The sequence below is a fragment of the Labeo rohita genome, chromosome 12 (genome assembly GCF_022985175.1).
Source record: "Labeo rohita strain BAU-BD-2019 chromosome 12, IGBB_LRoh.1.0, whole genome shotgun sequence".
NCBI lineage: Eukaryota > Metazoa > Chordata > Actinopteri > Cypriniformes > Cyprinidae > Labeo > Labeo rohita.
The window spans coordinates 3,185,541-3,206,183 of NC_066880.1; the positions used below are offsets into that span (position 1 = coordinate 3,185,541).

The 20,643-nt window shown below is 30.8% G+C and overlaps 1 protein-coding gene across 2 annotated transcripts in view; it reads left to right on the plus strand.

The window, feature by feature from the left end:
• Positions 1-20,643, plus strand: part of dock1 (dedicator of cytokinesis 1) — a 302,275-nt gene that overhangs the window by 269,840 nt on the left and 11,792 nt on the right. For both annotated transcript variants that reach the window (XM_051123710.1, XM_051123711.1), the window contains exons 45-48: positions 2,449-2,625; positions 3,200-3,283; positions 14,696-14,833; positions 18,529-18,674. In XM_051123710.1, coding sequence (XP_050979667.1) covers positions 2,449-2,625; positions 3,200-3,283; positions 14,696-14,833; positions 18,529-18,674 — 545 coding nt within the window. The remainder of the gene's footprint in view (positions 1-2,448; positions 2,626-3,199; positions 3,284-14,695; positions 14,834-18,528; positions 18,675-20,643) is intronic.

Below are 20,643 nucleotides of genomic sequence, written 5' to 3' on the forward strand. Positions count from 1 at the left end.
GCATTGCTTTCCATAAAAAGTAACTAAGTAACATAATTAGTTACTTTTTCATGGCGTAACGCAATATTGTAATGCATTACTTTTCCCAAAAACTTGTTATGCTTAATATTTATAACTATCTGAATATTATTTAAGAAGATTTTACTTGGGAATTCAAATTCTTGTTTGTCTTCAAAAGAATCTTAAGAAAAAACCTAGGAATTCTTGATAGTTTTTTTGTTTTCTTTTCTTTTTTGTTTTTTTGCAATGCAAAATATTCTATATTCTTAAGTTTGAAAATAACAGTAATCAGGAAGTATTTTGATTTTTAAAAATGTGTGAATTGGTCCATTTACATTCTAATAAAGTCAAGTCAGATTTGTTTCTATGGCGCTTCATGCAGTACAGATTGTGTCAAAGCAGCTTCACAGTAATAAACAAGAAACTACCAGTGCTAATGTTGCAAAATTAATTAATTACTGGCTTCAGTTCAGCTATAAACGGCTCTACAGAAGACAATAGTGTCATTAAAAGTAATTAATTACTAGTTACTAATTACATCTCCAACAGTGTAATGTACAACTGTACATGATCATAAGTAATGATGACAGTACAAATTGCTCTCTCCAAAAAGTATTTAATTACTTATTATTAATTACTTTCTAAATTCTGTATCAAAGTTAACGAATAGATTTAAATAGAATTGCAATGGTTCTTTTAATTCTTTCAAATAAAGAATATATAACTACATCATTTATTCTGGTCACACTTTAGATTAGGGTCCAGTTCTCACTATTAACTAACTATACTTTTGCCTCAATATACTCCTAGTTACTGCTTATTAATACACAGTAAAGTAGTTGTTGACAATTAAGTTCAAGAATTGGGTAGGAATTGGGTATAAGCAGCCAATACCCCAGTAATATTGATGCTAATAACCAACTATAATAGTGAGAATTGGACACTAAAGTGTTGCCAATATTCTTATTAACTCACCAAAGTATTTAAATTGAGAAGGGTACATCAAAAGCATGCATTTTAAGGTTAGACTTTAAATTTTGATGTTAAATCCACTATTGTATGTAAATGTTCTACAGTCTATACTCAGTAATATGATTAATTACATAAGAAGTAACTGTAATTAAATTACAGAAAAAAATAAGAGTAATCCCTTACTTTGCTTTTTCAAGGGAAAAGTAATGAAATTACCATAACTAATTACTTAGTAACTAGTTACACCCAACACTGGTCATTATTCAAAACAATGTAAATGTTGCAAAGCTCATTAGTTGTGATATATAAACTTTAAAGCAGCTCACTTTAATGTTGATTCAGTTCAGTTCAATAACAGTGTTGATGTTCATAGGGTGACCATAGTCTTCTTTTCTTGAACAAGTCCTGGCTATGATTTCTAAATTGCCTAAAGTGTCCATGATTTTTCTTTGTTTACCCTTTTTTTCCTCGGATAATCCCGCCTTCTCACACACCACGATTGGTTGATTATGTACAATGCCTGCACGCTATTGGTCAAACTGCTTTTCAGTCATTACCTTCAGCAAGCATGAAACCAAGAGAAAAACAAAGCCAAAACTCTGACATTTTAGGAAAAAGAGGATCTATGGTGACCCTAAAAGTTCAGTCCAGCTATAAAGCAGCTCTACAGAAGACAAATGTCATTAGTTCAAGTTTTGTTCTCGTTCAATTGCATCAGTGCAGTCAAATCAATAATATTACTGAATCTACAGTGTCTTTTAAACCCAAAATAAAAATAGACCTGTCTCACTCTCACCACACTCCATTATAGCAGACTTGACCTGTCTAACTCTCTCTTTCGATCATGCTGTTCAGCTCATGTCGTCCCGAATCCATCCTGCGCCGAGGGAATCGTGGTTACGTGTGCTGGCACGCCGCACACAGATATTTGACTGTCGAGCGGCTGTAGCATCATGTGATACCCAGACTGCATGCCCTGGTGTTTATCCGTTCTAATTTGCACCGTCTCTTTTTAGCTCTCCTTCTCACCGTCTCACCGCACACTCAGATGCGATTGTTTTCTCTGACGCTTCACGTGCGCTTTCGTTCTCATTAGCCTCCCTGGCACGAGTTTCCCGAGATAGACACATCAGAGCGCCTGTCTCTCACATTGATTTCAGATCCTGTCACAGATGCATTACGGGAGCCAGATAGTCGACGAGAACATGTTAACCCATTCATTAGTACATCAGTAAACAGTTCAGTGTTGAATATGCCACATAATATGACTTGAAAACCTGCTCTTTTTGTTTCGCTGCTTATTAGCGGAGTTGGATTGCAACTTTGGCTGTTGCAAAATAGTAACGTGTTAGACAGCTGGGTAAAGAAAGAGCCATCGTGTGCCACTTTGCCTAATAAATTTGTGTAAATTTATTCAGTTTTACTTTTTTGCAAATCATCTTTTGTTATATAAATATTGTTTGCTTTTGTATGCAGGAGGAAATCAGTCCGCTGGAAAACGCTATGGAGACAATGCAACTGACCAATGAGAAAATCAACAATATGGTCCAGCGCCACTTAAACGACTCCAGCCTTCCCATCAACCCCCTCTCTATGCTTCTCAACGGCATCGTGGACCCAGCTGTCATGGGCGGCTTTGCTAATTATGAGAAGGTATGAGATTATTCTGGTAATTATTGCTAAATTGTGTCACGGCACAAAGATTAAACCATTTTAACCATTAATTAACGTCATCTCTTATATTCAGCAAGGCTGCATTTGTGTAATTAAAAATACAGTAAAATTGTAAAACATTTTTGCAACTCAAAATAGCTGTTTTCTATTTGAATATGGTTTAAAATGTCATTTATTCCTGTGAAGCAATGTTGAATTTTTAGCATCATTACTCCAGTCTTCAGTGTCACATGATCCTTCAGAAATTCACTGCTCAAGAAACAATTTTTATTATTATCAATATTGTAAACAGTTGTGCTGCTCAGTATTTTGGTGGAGACATTTCTTTCAGGATTCTTTTGAATCACTGTTTATCAACACCACAACCTCAACATCATTTAACTAGAAAGTTAACTCAGAACAAAATAGAAATCTTTTTTTTTTTAAACATTATAAATGTCTCTACTACCACCTTTGACCAATTTAATGCATCCTTTTTGAAAAAAAAAAAAAAAAATTCTACAAACCCCAAACTTTTTTTTTCAACTTATATTTGTTGTTTTGTCACCTATAGGCATTTTTCACAGAGAAATACATCCAGGAACATCAAAATGACCAGGAGAAGATTGAAAAACTAAAGGATCTGATTGCCTGGCAGGTAATGATATAATTAGTGCATGTCTGAAAAGCAGTACTGGGTGATATATTGATTATTCATAAGGTATATGCCATAATTAATCAGTATTTTTTAAACTTTCTTTAAAGCATTGAGTTTCAGTGTTTTAAAATCATGTTTGAATTGTGTGCTGTTGGTAAATGTAATGCATTTTTGTAAATCGATTCAAGCTGTCCTTTCTCAAAGCGTTGATTTAAAAAGTAAAACTCTGACTATAACTTAAGTTTTCATAACCAGCATGCACAAAGTGAGATCACAGTTCTCCAGAAGATCTTAAAGCATCTGTCACGCAGTATAAATATCCAGCGTGAAGTTTTATTTAAAGCAAAGTCTCCTGAGGATTCACTGACGTACATCCACATGTTGGGTGAAGCAGCACGTGGCTGGTGCTGCAAACTGACTTTATCATCAAATCTGAAGGCTTTTATCTCTCTGTACTCAGTCAAAACACTGATGATGGTTACAGGGCAGAGCAACACATCAAATCCTTCTGCTGTCTTGCCCGTGAGACTGTGTGTGTGTGTGAGATAGAGATCTACAAAAGATGATCTTAACGCTGATGAAGCTTAATTTATAGCTGTTTAGCAGGAAATGTATCCAAGTTTTATCTCTCCGAAAACAACATCTGCTGTGTGTCATACAGCGTAATAACATATCGCTTGCTGATAGCTCTTTTTTTTTTTGGACAATTAACCCTCTTGGCTCTGCTGAAAATCCTTATTAGATGTTTCAGGCCAACAATGACTGGCATTTTAAAAATAGTGTAAAAATAGTGTTGTTATGCTATATTATCAAAAAAAGCATTATTTGTGAAATATTCTAGCAATATGCATTCAAAAAGTGAAATCAGTGAGACCAGTGATCAATCAGTTACAAAAATAACTACAAAAACGGTGCTAATGGAAAGAAATCAAGTTGATAAAAAAAATTGAATCCAGTATTTCATAAGAAATTTAACATAATGAAAGATTTACAAGCTATTTTTTGTAGGCAGTAACAATTTTTGTTGTACAACAGAAGAAAGAAATACACTGACATCTTGGATGACAAGGGGGTGAGTACATTATATGTGAATCTTTGTTTTGGAAGTGGACTTCTCCTTTAAAAGAGAAGTTCACTTCCAAAACAAAAATGTACAGATAATTTGTCATCCCCCTTGTCATCCAAGATGTTCATGTATTTCTTCAGTCGTAAAGAAATTCTGTTTGTTTTTTTGTTTTTTTGAGGAAAACATTTCAGGTTTTCTGTCCATATAGTGGACTTCTATGGTGCCCCCGAGTTTGAACTTCCAAAATGCAGTTTAAATTCCCAGCCGAGGAAGAAGGGGATCTACTGTAACGATTGGTCATTTTCTAAAAAAAATAAACATTTATATACTTTTTAACCTCAAATGCTCAACATGTCTAGCTCTGTGTGAACTCTGTATTTTGGTTCAAGACAGTTAACTCCCATCTCGTTTTTTTCCTCCAACTTCAAAATCATTCTGCATTACTGCAGAAGTACTGACCCAGTGTTTACAAAGTGAACATGCACTTTGCAAGATCAAACGCCCTTTAAAAGGTAAAACAGCAATGTAGGACGATTTTGAAGTTGGAGGAGAAAATGAGATAAATTGTCAATTATTAGAAAATAACAGATAGTTTCACTAGATAAGACCCTTTTTCCTCGGCTGGGATCGTTTAGAGCCTTTTGAAGCTGCATTTAAACTGCGTTTTGAAAGTTCAAATTTGGGGGCACCATAGAAGCCCACTATATGGACAGAAATCCTGAAATGTTTTCCTCAAAAACCATAATTTCTTTACGACTGAAGACAGAAAGACATGAACATCTTGGATGACAAGGGGGTGAGTACGTTATATGTGAATCTTTGTTTTGGAAGTGGACTTCTCCTTTAAAAGAGAAGTTCACTTCCAGAACAAAAATGTACAGATAATTTACTCACCCCCTTTTCATGTTTTTTTTTTTTTTTTGAGGAAAACATTCAGGATTTCTGTTCATATAGTGGACTTCTATGGTGCCCCCGAGTTTGAACTTTCAAAATGCAGTTTAAATTCCCAGCCGAGGAAGAAGGGTCTTATCTACTGTAACGATTGGTCATTTTCTAAAAAAATAAACATTTATATACTTTTTAACCTCAAATGCTCAACATGTCTAGCTCTGTGTGAACTCTGTATTTCGGTTCAAGACAGTTAGGGTATGTCAAAAAACTCCAATCTCATTTTTTTACTCCAACTTCAAAATCATCCTGCATTGCTGCAGAAGTACCGACCCATGGTTTACAAAGTGAACGTGCACTTTGCAAGATCAAACGCCCTTTAGACAGCAATGTAGGACGATTTTGAAGTTGGAAGAGAAAATGAGATGGGAGTTTTTCGACATACCCTAACTGTATTGACCCAGATTACGCATTAGTTCACGCAGAGCTAGACAAGATGAGCATTTGAGGGTAAATACTATATAAATTGTCAATTATTAGAAAATGACAGATCGTTTCACTAGATAAGACCCTTTTTTCTCGGCTGGGATCGTTTAGAGCCCTTTGAAGCTGCATTTAAACTGCGTTTTGAAAGTTCAAATTTGGGGGCACCATAGAAGCCCACTATATGGACAGAAATCCTGAAATGTTTTTCTCAAGAAACAATTCTTTCCAACTAAAGAAAGACATGAACATCTTGGATGACACGGGGGTGAGTACATTATCTGGAAATTTTGTTCTGGAAGTGAACTTCTCCTTTAACACCACTTTTGGTTTACATTTTATCATATTAATAGAGATGTTTTAGGCTTTTTCGCATGTTTTAAAGGGCTGGAAATCTCTGTAATGGATATAAACGTTTCTGATAATCACAAATGGCAGTAATGGAAATCCATTGGTTAAAACATGTTGGAACAGAGTTTACAAGGGAACAGTTTTCTGCCTCTCCAGTTTGACTTTGACTTGTTCTCCGTTCGCGTGTGTGATGAATAGTCATCAGTCTGACCAGCTGTCCGAGCGTTCAGCCTGTTTGTCTGATCCGGCCGCGTGTCGTATATAGTTACTCTCGGCACATAAAGGCTTCTGTTGCGTAATGGTTATTGAAGGACTCGTTGTCTTCAGGGACGTGGACAGAAATGTAACGACACAGAGAGGCTGCTGTGTTGATGTGTTTTTTGGGCAGATGAAAGGAAAGACGGCCGCTGATGAGCTTTTCCGTGAGCAGAACAGATGTTAGGTATTGATGTAACTCAATATGGTTTGGACCAGTATGTCAGTAGGATGGAAAACAAACCTGTCAAACTCTGTCCTCTACAGAAAAGCTGCTGTAGATTCAACCAGAGTGTGTGGATAAACATGATTCTGCAGCTTGTTGTATGTCATGTTAAGAGAGATGGAAACACATTTTAATTGTGTTTATTAGTTGTTTGAGTTGCTGTCATCTACAAATTATAAATGTGCCTTTCACATTTAAAAAGATCAACCTGAAAGATTTTAAATATTATACAAGACCAAGCATATTGTGTTTGCCATGTCAAGCTGAATTAATAAACATTAGGTAATTTTTGGTGCAGTTCGTTAACAATTAATGCCTTAGCTGTCATAAACTAAAGAAAAACAACAGCTGTTTACTGTATTTATTTATCTAGGTTATTTCAATGTTAATGATGGTTTATAAATACACATTTATTTATTGTTTGTTCATGTTTATTCATAATAGATTATTGATGCTTAACCTTGGGACACTTTCTTTATTTTGACTTTATTGTATTGGTTATTATACTGTAAATACTTATTTATAAATACATTTAAAGTATATTCATAGACAACAAAGACATAATAGAGTACTAGCATTTTTTCTGTATTTTTATTAGCAAAAAAAGTTTAATATTTTTTTTATAACAAAACAAAATATGTTTGTTCATGTAGCAGGGTTATTATAGTTAACGTAAATTTGAAACCATTAAAAAAAATACTTAAAATAAAATAAACAGTAACTATTAAATAAAAAAAAATAATAAATTTTTGCTAGTTACAACATTTCTCTTTTTTTATTTTTTTATTTACATTTTATCATATTAATAGAGATGTTTTAGCACTTTTAATAAAATATTAAATTAAAAAATACTATTAAAAATTACAAATGATTAAATTTCTGCTAGTTGCAACATTTCTTGCAACTTTTTTTTTTTTTTTTTTTTTACATTTTATCACATAGAGATGTTTTAGCTGTTTTCACATATTTTAAAGGGCTGGAAAAACATTCTTACTTAAAATAAAATAAACATTAACTGAAATAAAATATTAAATAAAAAAATGAATTCAATTAAAAAAAAATTAAAAATGTTTAATTTCTGCTAATTGCAGCATTTCTCTTTTTTCTTTCTTTCTTTTCTTTTTTTTTCATTTTATCATATTAATGTTTTAAAGGGCTGGAACACTCTGTAATGGAAAAAAAATCTTTCTTCAAATAGAATAAACATTAACTGAAATTAAATATTAAATAAAAACAGATTAAATTAAATAATAAAAAAAAATGTTTACTTTCTGCTACTTGCAACATTTCTCATTTTAATTTAGTTTAAATTGATGTACTAAAATAACCTAAACTGAACAAAAAAAAAAAATAAAATAAAAAATAATTTAAAATTTAAAAAACAGCAAATAACAAAAAAGCAAACTTCCTAAGATTTAAACTATAATTACAATGAAAATAGAACATAAAATTAACTTATTTAGAATATTAATTCATAAACCCAATAAACTTTACTAAACTAAATAACCCACACAGCAACAGAAGTTGGAAAAAAATATATTTAAAAACAAAAAGCAGTTCTGATATTCACTCAGTCATTATTTACACATTAAAGCGAGACCGTTTTGTAAAACAACCCGAATGTATTTCTGACATGAAGGCTGTTTGATGCCATTTGTTGCATGTATCAGTCTTGTTGTTTTTGACTAGAGCTTTTTATAACGTTTTATTTTTTTTCACATATTCGTGTCAGGTCAGGACATTTGCATGAGATGAGTTACAGCACCTGTCATCCTGTCACCGAATGAAATACGCCTCTTGCTTTGTCTTACCTCAGATGTGTTTTAAAGATGCGCTTCTCTGCAAAGACGACGACGACAAGCTGATTCGCACAAATCAATTGTGGAGATGGCATGAAACGCAGTTCAGAAAAGCTCTGACTTTATTATACACACACAGAAACTGCCTTTTTTTCTTATGCATTTACTGTTACTTACACTTATAAAGTTTAAATGTTATAGATTTGTCAGTGTTCAGCTCCATTTATACCAGCAGATGATTAATGTGTTTGTCATTAATGACTGTGTTGTTAATGCAATCACAGATTTTTTATTTGACACAAACACAAGCCGCTTTTTCTGTGTCATGCTGATCAGTACACCCCATCCTGAAGGTAGAAGAGGCCACGTGTACATTTTTCACACACCTCTATCAATGCTCTGTCAAACAGCGATGAATAGGCAGGACAATCCCCCTGCAGATTTAAGCTGTTGATTAAGTTCGCTTTGTGCCGATTGGTCTCTTTTAAAAAGGACTCAGCTAATCTGTGTGAATGTGCCGCTCTCTCACTGAGCGAGAGCTGCTTTCATTCATGTTAGCCTGCATCTTTTGCACTGACAAAAACACTTTAGCTGGTAACGCAGCATGAGGATTGCTGTGGCCAGTTTTCGCTGTGTTAATGACAAGCGGTTTATCTAGCGCTGTGTTGATGGACTGTGTGACGATGCATGTGAAAAATCAAAGCATGCTTTTCTTTATGCCAGATTGCATTGTCATAAATGGTGCAAAAATGTCACAAACGAGCCTCTATGTTATACGTGATTAGTTTTCAGATCACAAGAATTTAGACTTGTACATGAACTCCAGATTAATTCAGATGTCACTTCACTCAGAGTGCACAAGGGTTCCAGTTTGACTTTTTGAACTTTTGCATATTTGTAAATATATTTTTGCCTTTATAAAATGGCACACAACAACCATAAGCAGATTGTCATACAGTTTCTTCCTGATTTATTGTATTTTATTTTTTTTTAATTTTAATTTTAATTTTTTATTTTATTTTAGTTTAGTTTTATTTTATTTTACATATTTGTAAATATATTTTTGCCTTTATAAAATGGTACACAACAACTTTAAGCAGATTTGCGGACAGTTTATTCCTTATTTTATTTTATTTTATTTTATAGAGAATAAAGACATAATAGGCTGCAAGCTTTTATTTTACTCGATTTTTTGCGTATTTGTAAATATATTTTTGCCTTTATAAAATGGTACACAACAACTTCAAGCAGATTTGCGGACAGTTTCATACTTTTTATTTTATTTTATTTTATTTAGCATATTTATTCATTGTTTGACTTTATAAAATGGTACACAACAACCTTAAGCACATTTGTGGACAGTTTTTTCCTTTATTTTATTTTATTTTATTTTATTTTATTTTATTTTATAGAGAATAAAGACGTAATAGACTGCAAACTTTTATTTGACAAAATTTTTTGCATATTTGTAAATATATTTTTGCCTTTATAAAATGGTACACAACAACTTCAAGCAGATTTGCGGACAGTTTCATACTTTTTATTTTATTTTATTTTATTTTATTTTATTTAGCATATTTATTCATTGTTTGACTTTATAAAATGGTACACAACAACCTTAAGCACATTTGTGGACAGTTTCTTTCTAATTTTATTTTATTTTATTTTATTTTGCATAATTGTATATACATTTTTGCCTTCATAAAATGGTACACAACAACTTTAAGCAGATTTGCAGACATTTTATTTTATTTTATTTTATAGAGAATAAAGACATAATAGGCTTCAAGCTTTTATTTTACTACATTTTTTTTTGCGTATTTGTAAATATATTTTTGCCTTTATAAAATGGTACACAACAACCTTAAGCACATTTGTGGACAGCTTCTTCATTATTTTATTTTATTTTATTTTATTTTATAGAGATTAAAGATGTAATAGACTGCAAGCTTTTATTTTACAAAATTTTTTGCATTTTTGTAAATATATTTTTGCCTTTATAAAATGGTGATGGTAACTTGGTGCATTAAAATAACTAAAACTAAAACCAGAAATTAAAATGAAAGAAACGCAGATAAATTACTACAAATTTAAATAAATTAAAATGAAAACTGAAAATGTGAGAGAACTGATTTAATATATAAAAAATATATAAATATATATTTTTATATTAAGTATATATAATATATACTATTATTATTATTATTATTATTATTATTCAAAATAATAAAAACTGTAGTAGTGTCTCAATGATACTATAGTAACACTGCAAGCAGCACTGGGTCACATGGACTTCCAAAATAGAGTTCCGTCTCAAAATATCTTATTTTAAAAGAATAAAGAAAGTCATACCGTATTAAAAATCACATAAGGGTGAGTAAACGATTTCATGAAATGTTCACTTTGAGCAATGTCATAGCAGAGAAGACTCTCACGTTTAGAAGTACATTCATGCACATTTGCTCGATGCTTTAATCTAGTCCAGAACTGTCCAAAGTTTTACTCTAATCCTAATTACTAGATTACTAGGAACTTCACTAGAAGCTTCAGCTTACTCATGACCTTGGGTGTTTTTACCACATGTTCTACCATTTATACCAGGAAGACATTCAAGCTGAAGAAAAGCGTTGATGTTCTCTGCGTTCTTGCTTTGAATTCTTCATTGTGTGTGCGTATGTGCTTATCTGTTTTGTTTTCAGTCAGAGTTAGTTGATGAGGCATATTTGCAGTTGTGTTTGTGTGATTCTGGCAGCTTGCGTTTAAAGCGGTTTTGCTGCTCTGCCGCCTACCCAGAATTCCCAGGCTCTGATCATGTTATAAAGGTCTGGGTTTCCCTGGAGACACGAGCGCCGCTGCTCTATCTGTCTGTATCTCTGTCTCCTTCAGAAATTCCCTGCGGTGCTAACAACCCTTATTAAAGCGGGAATCCTCTCTGTCTCTCCCTCCGCTGTAATGTCGCGACTGTTGAACTGCAGGAGGATCCGCTCGCTCTGTGCATGAACCAACTCCGTATTGCTTCTAGATGGATTTTATATTCATATAATTATGTGGTAAAGTTGAGGAGATCATGCATGCTACAGTACGGTGTGAATGTAATCAGGGTTAAAGGACGCTGTAGAATGAATTAGCCTTCATTGTTTTTGTCTTTCACATCAACTGTGGTCTTGTTAATTAAACCATTCACATGTAGAAAGAACAAACACAAATGAAGTCTTGATCCAAAAAAAAGTAAGCATTAAAAATATTTAAATATTTAAAGCAATAATTAAAGATTAAAACCATTTAAATATTTCAAGAATGTATACATAAAAATATTAAAGTATTTTAAATATTAAACACATAATTAAACGTCTCAAAATGTTTCAAATATTTTAATTATTTATACATTAAATCTATGTAAATATTTAAAATATTTAAACAGATAATTAAACTAATATTTAAACTTTAAAATGTGTAAACAAATAATTAAACAATAAAAATAATTCAATATTTAAATAAATATTTATATATTAAATATGTTAAAGTATTTAAAAAAATAAACTTTAAACATTTTTAAATATTTAAATTTGTATGCATTACATATATGTAAATATTTAAACGGATAATTAAACATTAAAGTATGAACATACATTAAATATGTAAACTTCAAAAATATTTAAATATGTAAACAAATAAACAATAAAAATAATATTTAAACAAATATTTAACTTTAACTTTTAACATTTTCAAATATTTTAATTTTTATGTATTACATATATGAAAATATTTAAACATATTTAAACATTAAAATATTAACATACTTTAAATATTTAAACATTTAAACAAATTAAAACCATTTGAATATTTCAAATATTTATACATTAAATTCTTAAAGTATTTTCATTATTAAACACATAATTAAATATTTAGCATTTTAAAATATTTTAAATATTTATACGTTAAATATATGTAAATATTTTACATATTTACTCAAAATTAGACAATAAAGGTATTTCAATAATTAGACGCATTTAATAATTAATGCAAAATGTTTTTGCATTAAAAATATTAAAGTATTTTAAATATTTAGACATAATTAAACATTTTCAAATATTTTAATTTTTATGCATTAAATATATGTACATATTTAAAATATTTAAACATAATTAAACATTCAAATATGTAACAGTTTAAATATTTAAAATGTAAAAATATTTAATTTTTTTTTTTTTTTTAAAAAAACAAGAAAACTAGAAAAAAATGTAATACTTAAACATACAATTAAAAATATTAAAGTTTACTTGAGGTTCAAAATGACATTGATAAAGTAGAAACTGGTAAAGTAGTGATACATTAATTGTGTCTATGCTTAAAACAAGAGCAAATACATGCCAGTTGAGTCTTGACTTTGACTTTGTTTCTGTTTAAATAAAGTTTTTATTTTTTCTTACCTCATTGGCATATATTTATTAATATTCTAAGCATAAAGGTACTTAACTTTGATTAGTTTCACAGAAATCAAGACTTTTTATGTCATTTTGCATCTCAAGTAAATGTGTCGCTGATGTAATTGTGCGAGAAACGACAAAAATACTGAGGTTGAAAATTGTTACAAAATGTTTTTGTTCTTTCGGAGATAAAACAACAGTATGATGTTTTGAGAGATTTGAAAGAGAAGCTTGATGTCTTTACTTTCATTGTTGATGACCATTTCGACGTGAACATGTCAAAGAGAGCGCTCCTCTCCATCGCATTGCACGGCATTGCATCAGTTGAACGTGAATCTTGTTGGAGTTTATTTGGTTGAGAAATATCTCATCTTTATAGCGCTATGATTTGCTCTCATAATGTCTGGAGACAGCAGCACCTCAGCACCTCAGCTTACAATTAGCTGAGCATTTCAGATTCATTGTGTGTGTGTGTGTGTGTGTGTGTTTTGATGCATAATACTTTATTCTGTACGTTCCGATTAGCAGGAGACTCTTTGGGAAGGCAGTGCTTTGTGCGACGAATGCTTGTGCACAAAGGTTTGTTTTAAATCCTGTGTAATATGATCCGTCTTTCACTGTAGCTTGCAAATAAAGCCAGCGCCGGTGCTTTAGTGGCTGTTTGCCTGGTTTATGCGTCTGTCAGGCCAGAGGTTTTATGTAGAAGACAGAAAATTGAACCTCGGAGTGATATTTCAGGCCGAGGTGAATCACTGCGTCTGATGCACAGGCAACAGAGAGGCTTCGGTAAATCAGTTCAGAAGAGCTGCAGGTTACGTCACTCCGACAGGAGAAAAACATCTGGGTCAGACACAATGATCTAGTTGAATGCTTAATGATTTTGTTTCATTTAATTAGTTAACATTGCATTATTTATATTATGCAATATTATAACCTAACCATGAACAATAGATGTTTGCAATAATTATTCATTTAAGTTAATATAATATTAATGTTAATTGAATAATATACAGTTGTTCTTTATGTAATTTTGGATGTTATTTGTCCTCTCTGTTTATTTTTTATTTTATTTATATTTTTACATTTTTTGAATATTTCAAATATTTATTTATTTATATTTTATTTTATATAATTTTATTTCACTGTAACTAAATGACAACTTTTAAAAATTAAAATTAAAAATTATTATTATTATTATTTTTTTTTTTTTCGTCAAAACAGCAATAGAAGGTAGAGGGGGAAAAACAAAGTTATTAGGTGAAATAATTAAAATAATAATTACATTTTTGGTAGTTGTTTTAGAAATATCCCTGTAATGATGAATACTATATTAAAAGTCCTTATTTAAATTATTTACACATTAAAGATTTAATTTTTAGGTTAAATTTTGAGGTTAATTCTTAATTATTTTTTATTTCATGTTTTAATTAATTAGTTACATTGCATTATTATTATGCAATATTATGACCAAACAATGAGCAATAGATGTTTGCAATAATTTTTCATCAAGTTAATATAATTTTAATGCTAATTTAATAATATACAGTTGTTCTTTATGTAATTTTGGATATTATTTGTCCTCTCTGTTTATTTTTGTTTTATTTATATTTTTACATTTTTTTAAATATTTTAAATATTTATTTATTGATATTTTATGTTATAATTTTATTTCACTGTAACTAAATGACAACTTTAAAAATTAAAATTAAAAATTAAAAAATTATATATTTTTTTGTCAAAACAGCAATAGAAGGTAGAGGGGGAAAAAAACAAAGTTATTAGGTGAAATAATTAAAATAATAATTACATTTTTGGTGGTTGTTTTAGGAACATCCTTGTAATGATGAATACTATAGTGAAGTTTTATGCATTGTGGCTTAATTTCTTCACTTTTGTTTGTGTGCGCATCTCATTCAGATCCCTAATCTAGCTGAAGGAGTTCGCATCCACGGCGAGAAGGTGACGGAGGCCCTCCGTCCGTTTCACGAGCGTTTGGAGGCGTGTTTCAAACAGCTCAAAGAGAAGGTGGAGAAGCAGTACGGCGTCAGAACACTAGTGAGTCCCAACAGACAGTCACTTTTCAAACAAACAAAGCCTGAATCATGCTGCATCACGCCTTCATCATTCACTCAGCCATAAACATCAGCCTTCACGCATTCATCTCTCATCATGCATGGATGTTCTTCACCACAGCTCGCTTGCATGCATCACATTACCACAGGATGGACTCTTACCTCACAGTAGAAACTGATCACTATGAACTATTACACACATTCTGTGTTGCATGTTTGCATGCATGCATGTTTGTCTGTTTTGGGTTTTGGTTTCCTCTCTTGGTTTCTTGCTCACTATCTTGGGATGCTGTTTTGATTTGCTCACTGGGGAATATAATGCATTATTATTTAAATATATACTGCTTTATGAAGAGAAGCTGCTATTGTGAAAAGCACTATAGAAATTTTGAACTGAATAAAGTCATGGCAGCTGTTTGATGATTGTGGGACAATGTACAATTGCAGTTTTAAATGCTGTCACTTGCTTTCATAGAACTGAGTCTAATTTGTCAACTATACAAATCCTAACAATAACAGATAGTGTTATCAGGCTAAATAGTTTTTGGTTTGTCTTCTACAGCATGATAATATGCATGGAAATATAAGTGCTTTTTTATTGTAAAACAACTTTGTTTTTTTTTCTGGCAATTAAGTTTTACACAGAATAAAAAATTAAAAAGGTAATTGCAACTTTTTATTTCACAATTCTGACTTTATTATTATTATTATTAGGCTTATAAGATACAAGATGCATCATATAAAATTTTGAGATTAAGAAGTTAATCTTAACAATTACTTTTTTATTATTCTGTAGCAGAACAAAAAAAAAAAAACGTAAGATGTAAATTCAGAATTTTAGGAAAAAAAAAAAGTTCTGTGACGTATGAACTCAGAAATGCCAAAAAAGGCCACATTTGTAAGATATAAATTTGCAATTCTGAGAAAAAAAAGGCAAAATTGTGAGAAAAAAGTCGCAATTACGTTTTTCATTTGTGGCGAAAACAGAATGCAAGATTTAAACTCCAACTTTTTGGGGGAAAACGCATACTGTAGGAAATCTAAAAAAAATACTTTTTTTCTAGCAATTGTTTTTATATTTTGTTTTCTGTTTTCGCCGCAGAATAAAAAATTAAATGGGTAACTGCAACTTTTTATCTCACAATTCTGACTTTACTATTATTATTATTAGGGTTATAAGATACAAGATGCATCATATAAACTTAGAATTTTGAGATTAAAAAGTTACAATTACTTTTTTTTTAATTCTGTAGCAGAAACAAAAAACAGAACTGCAAGATGTAAAGTCAGATTTCAGAAAAAAAAAGGTTATTTTTTTATTTTGCGGCAAAAACTAAATGCAAGATATATAAACTCAACTGCCAGAAAAAAGTCTAGAGTTTGTGTGTCTCAATTTTGCCTTTTTTCATAATTGTGAGAAGCAAAGACTGAATTGTGAGCTAAAATTCATAATTATTTTTTTCCCCATAGACAACTTTCAAATGGTTATTTCCATTGAGAAAATTAAGAAAATGTCTGTTTACATGCTTATATATATTTATATATTTTAATTAATATTCTTTTTTTAATCAGTGGTATTATGTTGTTAATCAAATTAGCATAGGTTTATCATCAAAATTGTCTTCCGTATAAGTCTGGTAATTATTTTACAACACCTGCCACCAACTTAATCATGTAGTTCATCAGGGCTGTTACTGAGATTCATTACCTTTTAATTAGGTCTAACAGCACTGACAAAAGAGCACGCCAGTCAATGCTACGTTTAATTTACTTAAAAAAAAAAAAACACCCTATTATTATTATTATTATTATTTAGTATGACCTTGTGTGAAATGAGAAAGAAGATAAGTTCATTAATACAGCATAGTTTTAATATATGATTGATGAGTCTCATTTTAAAAACCTTAAATTGAAATGCTGTTGCAATTGTGTAATGACCCATATACAGTTTAAACAGGGGTCACCAGATGCAGTCCTGGAAGGCCGGTGTCCCTGCGGAGTTTAGGTCCAACCCTAATCAAACACACCTGAAGCAGCTAATCAAGGTGTTACTAGGTATAATTGAAACTTCCAGACAGGAGTGTTGAGGAAAGTTGGAGGTAAACTCTGCAGGACACACCGGAAACAAGTTTGGTGACCCCTGGTTTAAAACATCTCACCTTCTTCCTTTTACAAAGTATTATCCATATTATCCTATCATGTGTGTAGCACAAATAACAAATAAATAAGAAAATAAATCAAATTAATGCTATTGTTGAGTGATGAAATAAATATTCTTTTCAGTGATGCTCTCTATAATATGCCTTGCTTTTTGGAAACAAGGTTCGATATGCTGGACATGGTTGTTTCATGTTTTTATATATATAATATATATATATATATATATATATATATAAAAATATATAAATATGAAAAAATAATAATAATAATATATATATATATATATATATATATATATATATATATATATATATATATATATATATATATAATTATTTTATTTTTTTTGTTTTGTTTTGTTTTTCATTTTGCACTTTGCATTTTGCCTTTTTATTTTGCATTTTGCACTTAGCATTTTGCTTTTTTTGTGCTTTTTGCATTTTGCACTTTGCATTTTGCCATTTTATTTTGTATTTTGCACTTAGCCATTTGCTTTTTTTGGATTTTGCACTTAGCATTTTGCTTTTTTTGTGCTTTTTGCATTTTGCGCTTAGCATTTTGCCTTTTTTGCATTTTGCTTTTTTTGCATTGTGCACTCAGCATTTAGCCTTTTTTTGGCATTTTGCACTTTGCATTTTGCTTTTTTTTTGCATCTTGCTTTTTTGTGCTTTTTGCTTTTTGCGTTTTTTATTTATTTATTTATTTTTATTTATTTTATTTTGCATTTGGTGCCAAAAACCTTAACTTAGATGAATGTGGTCAGGCATTACATTGTCTTCAGTGAAAAAAAGTAGGGTGAAATTTCCACAGCTGTATTTTGAAACGCACAGAGTGATTGTAAGTCTTTGTAACCGTGACAAAGACATTCCCAAACACACTGTAAAGAATTGCGCCTCTCCTCCGGTCCGAACAGACATGCTGAGATCCCTGACAGGAGAATGCTGGGAGTGAGAAGATGGGGACAAAAGAGTACTGCTGACAGGTAGAGAAAGAGAGCAAACGTGTGAGAGAGAGAGAGACAGACAGGCATATAGCTGCTCTAGCTGGCAGGTATTGATCGCCGTGCTCTGCGAAGGTGCTAGAATTAGCAGCGAAGCCTCCTATACACTGTGAGAAAGACTGAGAACGTACAACGTATGTGTTTCAAGGACAGCACAGAGCTGTGCAACCGGGAGGAGGAAGATAAGGAACGATAAGGAAAACAAAAACTGTATTAAAATCAGAAAAAAAACATACTCTTACTATAAGTTTGGCCCATTTGCAGTAGGAATCTAGTATTATGTTGCTGTCTGTCCAGTCGGTGAGTGGTCTGAACTCAAGGGCGTCTGAAAAATGAGCATATATTTGCATATGTTGTTACTCATTTCACATGAACAGAGGTTAGCTAACAGAGGTCACAACACAGGTCATTTAGTGTCAGAGAAAGGGGAAAAAAGTTGGTCATAGAAACTAAATTATGGCTGTTTTTGCAGCAAGAAAGTGTTTTTTAAAGCACTGATGAAATGTTGTGTGTTTCAGCCTCCCATTTCGGACGAGCGGCGGGGAAGTCGGCCACGTTCAATGGTTCGGTCCTTCACCATGCCGTCGTCTCAGAGGCCGCTGTCTGTTGCGTCTGTGACCTCCATATCATCAGACAATTCTCCCTCCAGACCAGGATCAGACGGGTAAACACACACACCATCCAGACTAGTGCTAGAGCAATATATCTGCAGATATTTCACCTATATTTCTTTCTTTAAACAAACTTTTTGGAAAGAAATGAATGCTTTTATTTAGCAAGGATGCATTAAATATATCAAAAACATTTGCAAAAACAGATAACTTTTTATTATGTTATCATGTTTTTATTGTGTTTTATTGTTAGCTGTATTTTTTAGTTATTTTTACTTATCAAATTAACCCAATTGCATTTTGATTGAAATGAAATGAAATACACAATGAAAAAACAGTTATCAGTTTTTGCAAATAAACTCTTCTAATATAATATAAAATAATTACAACTAAGTATACTAACTCTGGAAATTAATAAGAACTATATGGGAACAGATTTTTAAAAAATAAAGAAAACTACAAAAACCTTTTCTTTTCTTTTTTATTTATTGATTTATTTATTTTTTTATTATTATTTGCCATTTATTTATTTTATTATTTTTTTATATTATTTTTTATTACTTTATTATTTAACCAAAAACAAACAAATAAAAAAAAACTATGATAGAATATTTACTAAAACCTTCGCTAAAATTAAAATAAATGCAGAAAAAAATCGAATGAAAAAAATGATCGAAAGCTATAATAGAATATTGATGACAAAATACTAATACTGAAATAAGACACATCTTATTTTTAAGTTATTTTGCATTTTGCATGTGCATTTTGATTGAAATGAAATGAAATACACAATGAAAAAATATGATTTTTTTGAAAGTATACTAACTGTGGAAAAGAATAAGAACTGAGGACAAATTTGTAAAAAATAAAGAAAATTTCAACAAGTTTTTGTTTTATTTTTTATTATTTGCTATATATTTATTTTATTATTTTTGTTACTTTATTATTTAACCGGAAAAACAATTCTAAATATTAACAAAAAACTATGATAGAATAAGAATTTTTACTAAAACCTTAGCTAAAATTAAAATAAAACCTCAAAAAATCAAATAAAAAAAATGTACAAAAGCTATAATAGAATATTGATGATACTAAAATAAGACACATCTGTTGTAATAAAACTATAGTTTTTGAAATATAATATAAAATAACTAAAACTAAGTATACTAACTGTGGAAATGAATAAGAACTATATTGGAACAGATTTTTTAAAAAATAAAGAAAACTACAAAAACTAAATTTTTTATTTTTTGCCATTTATTTATTTTCTTACTTTTATTACTTTATTATTTAACCGAAAACAAATAATAAAAAAAACTCATTCAAGATATTAACAAAAACTATGATAGAATATTTACTAAACCTTAGCTAAAATTAAAATAAAAAAAAATCTAATAAAATTTTTTTACAAAAACTAAAATAGAATATTGATAATACTAAAATAAGACGCATCTGTTGTAATAAATCGTTTTTGTCATAAAACACCCTCTAGGAGTTTCTGATCTGTTTAGCAACGAGATGTAAAATGTTTAATTTTTTTTTTTTTTTTTTTTTTTTTTTTTTTTTTTTCCCAGAGTAGTACAAATAACAATAAATTTCTCTAAAGATATCAGCATCAGCCACTGAGAAACTCATATTAGTGGAGCACTGATCCAGACCTCTATTAAACAGGCTGGATTCTCGACAATGATTTATTTTCTTCCTATAGCCGTTGGAGGACTAGTACAGAACATTTCCTAGGTCAGAGTGACTTTTTTGGTTCCGTAATGCAGCTTTTAGTGATTCCATCTCGTCTCTCTGTAGGCGGCCCGTTCCTATTCACACACTTACAGCCATAACGCGTCCAGTCACCTGCTGTTTCTGCAAGAACATCATCTTATTGCGCTTTAAGAAGTTCTTTCGGTTCAGACAGAATCAGCTGATTGAGTCAGTGTAAAATCAGTGGTCTCACGGCTTCTAGCTTTACTCTGTAAGGTTGGTGGCAGCGTAGCGCGGCGGACAAACGGATGGCAGCCTTAAGGA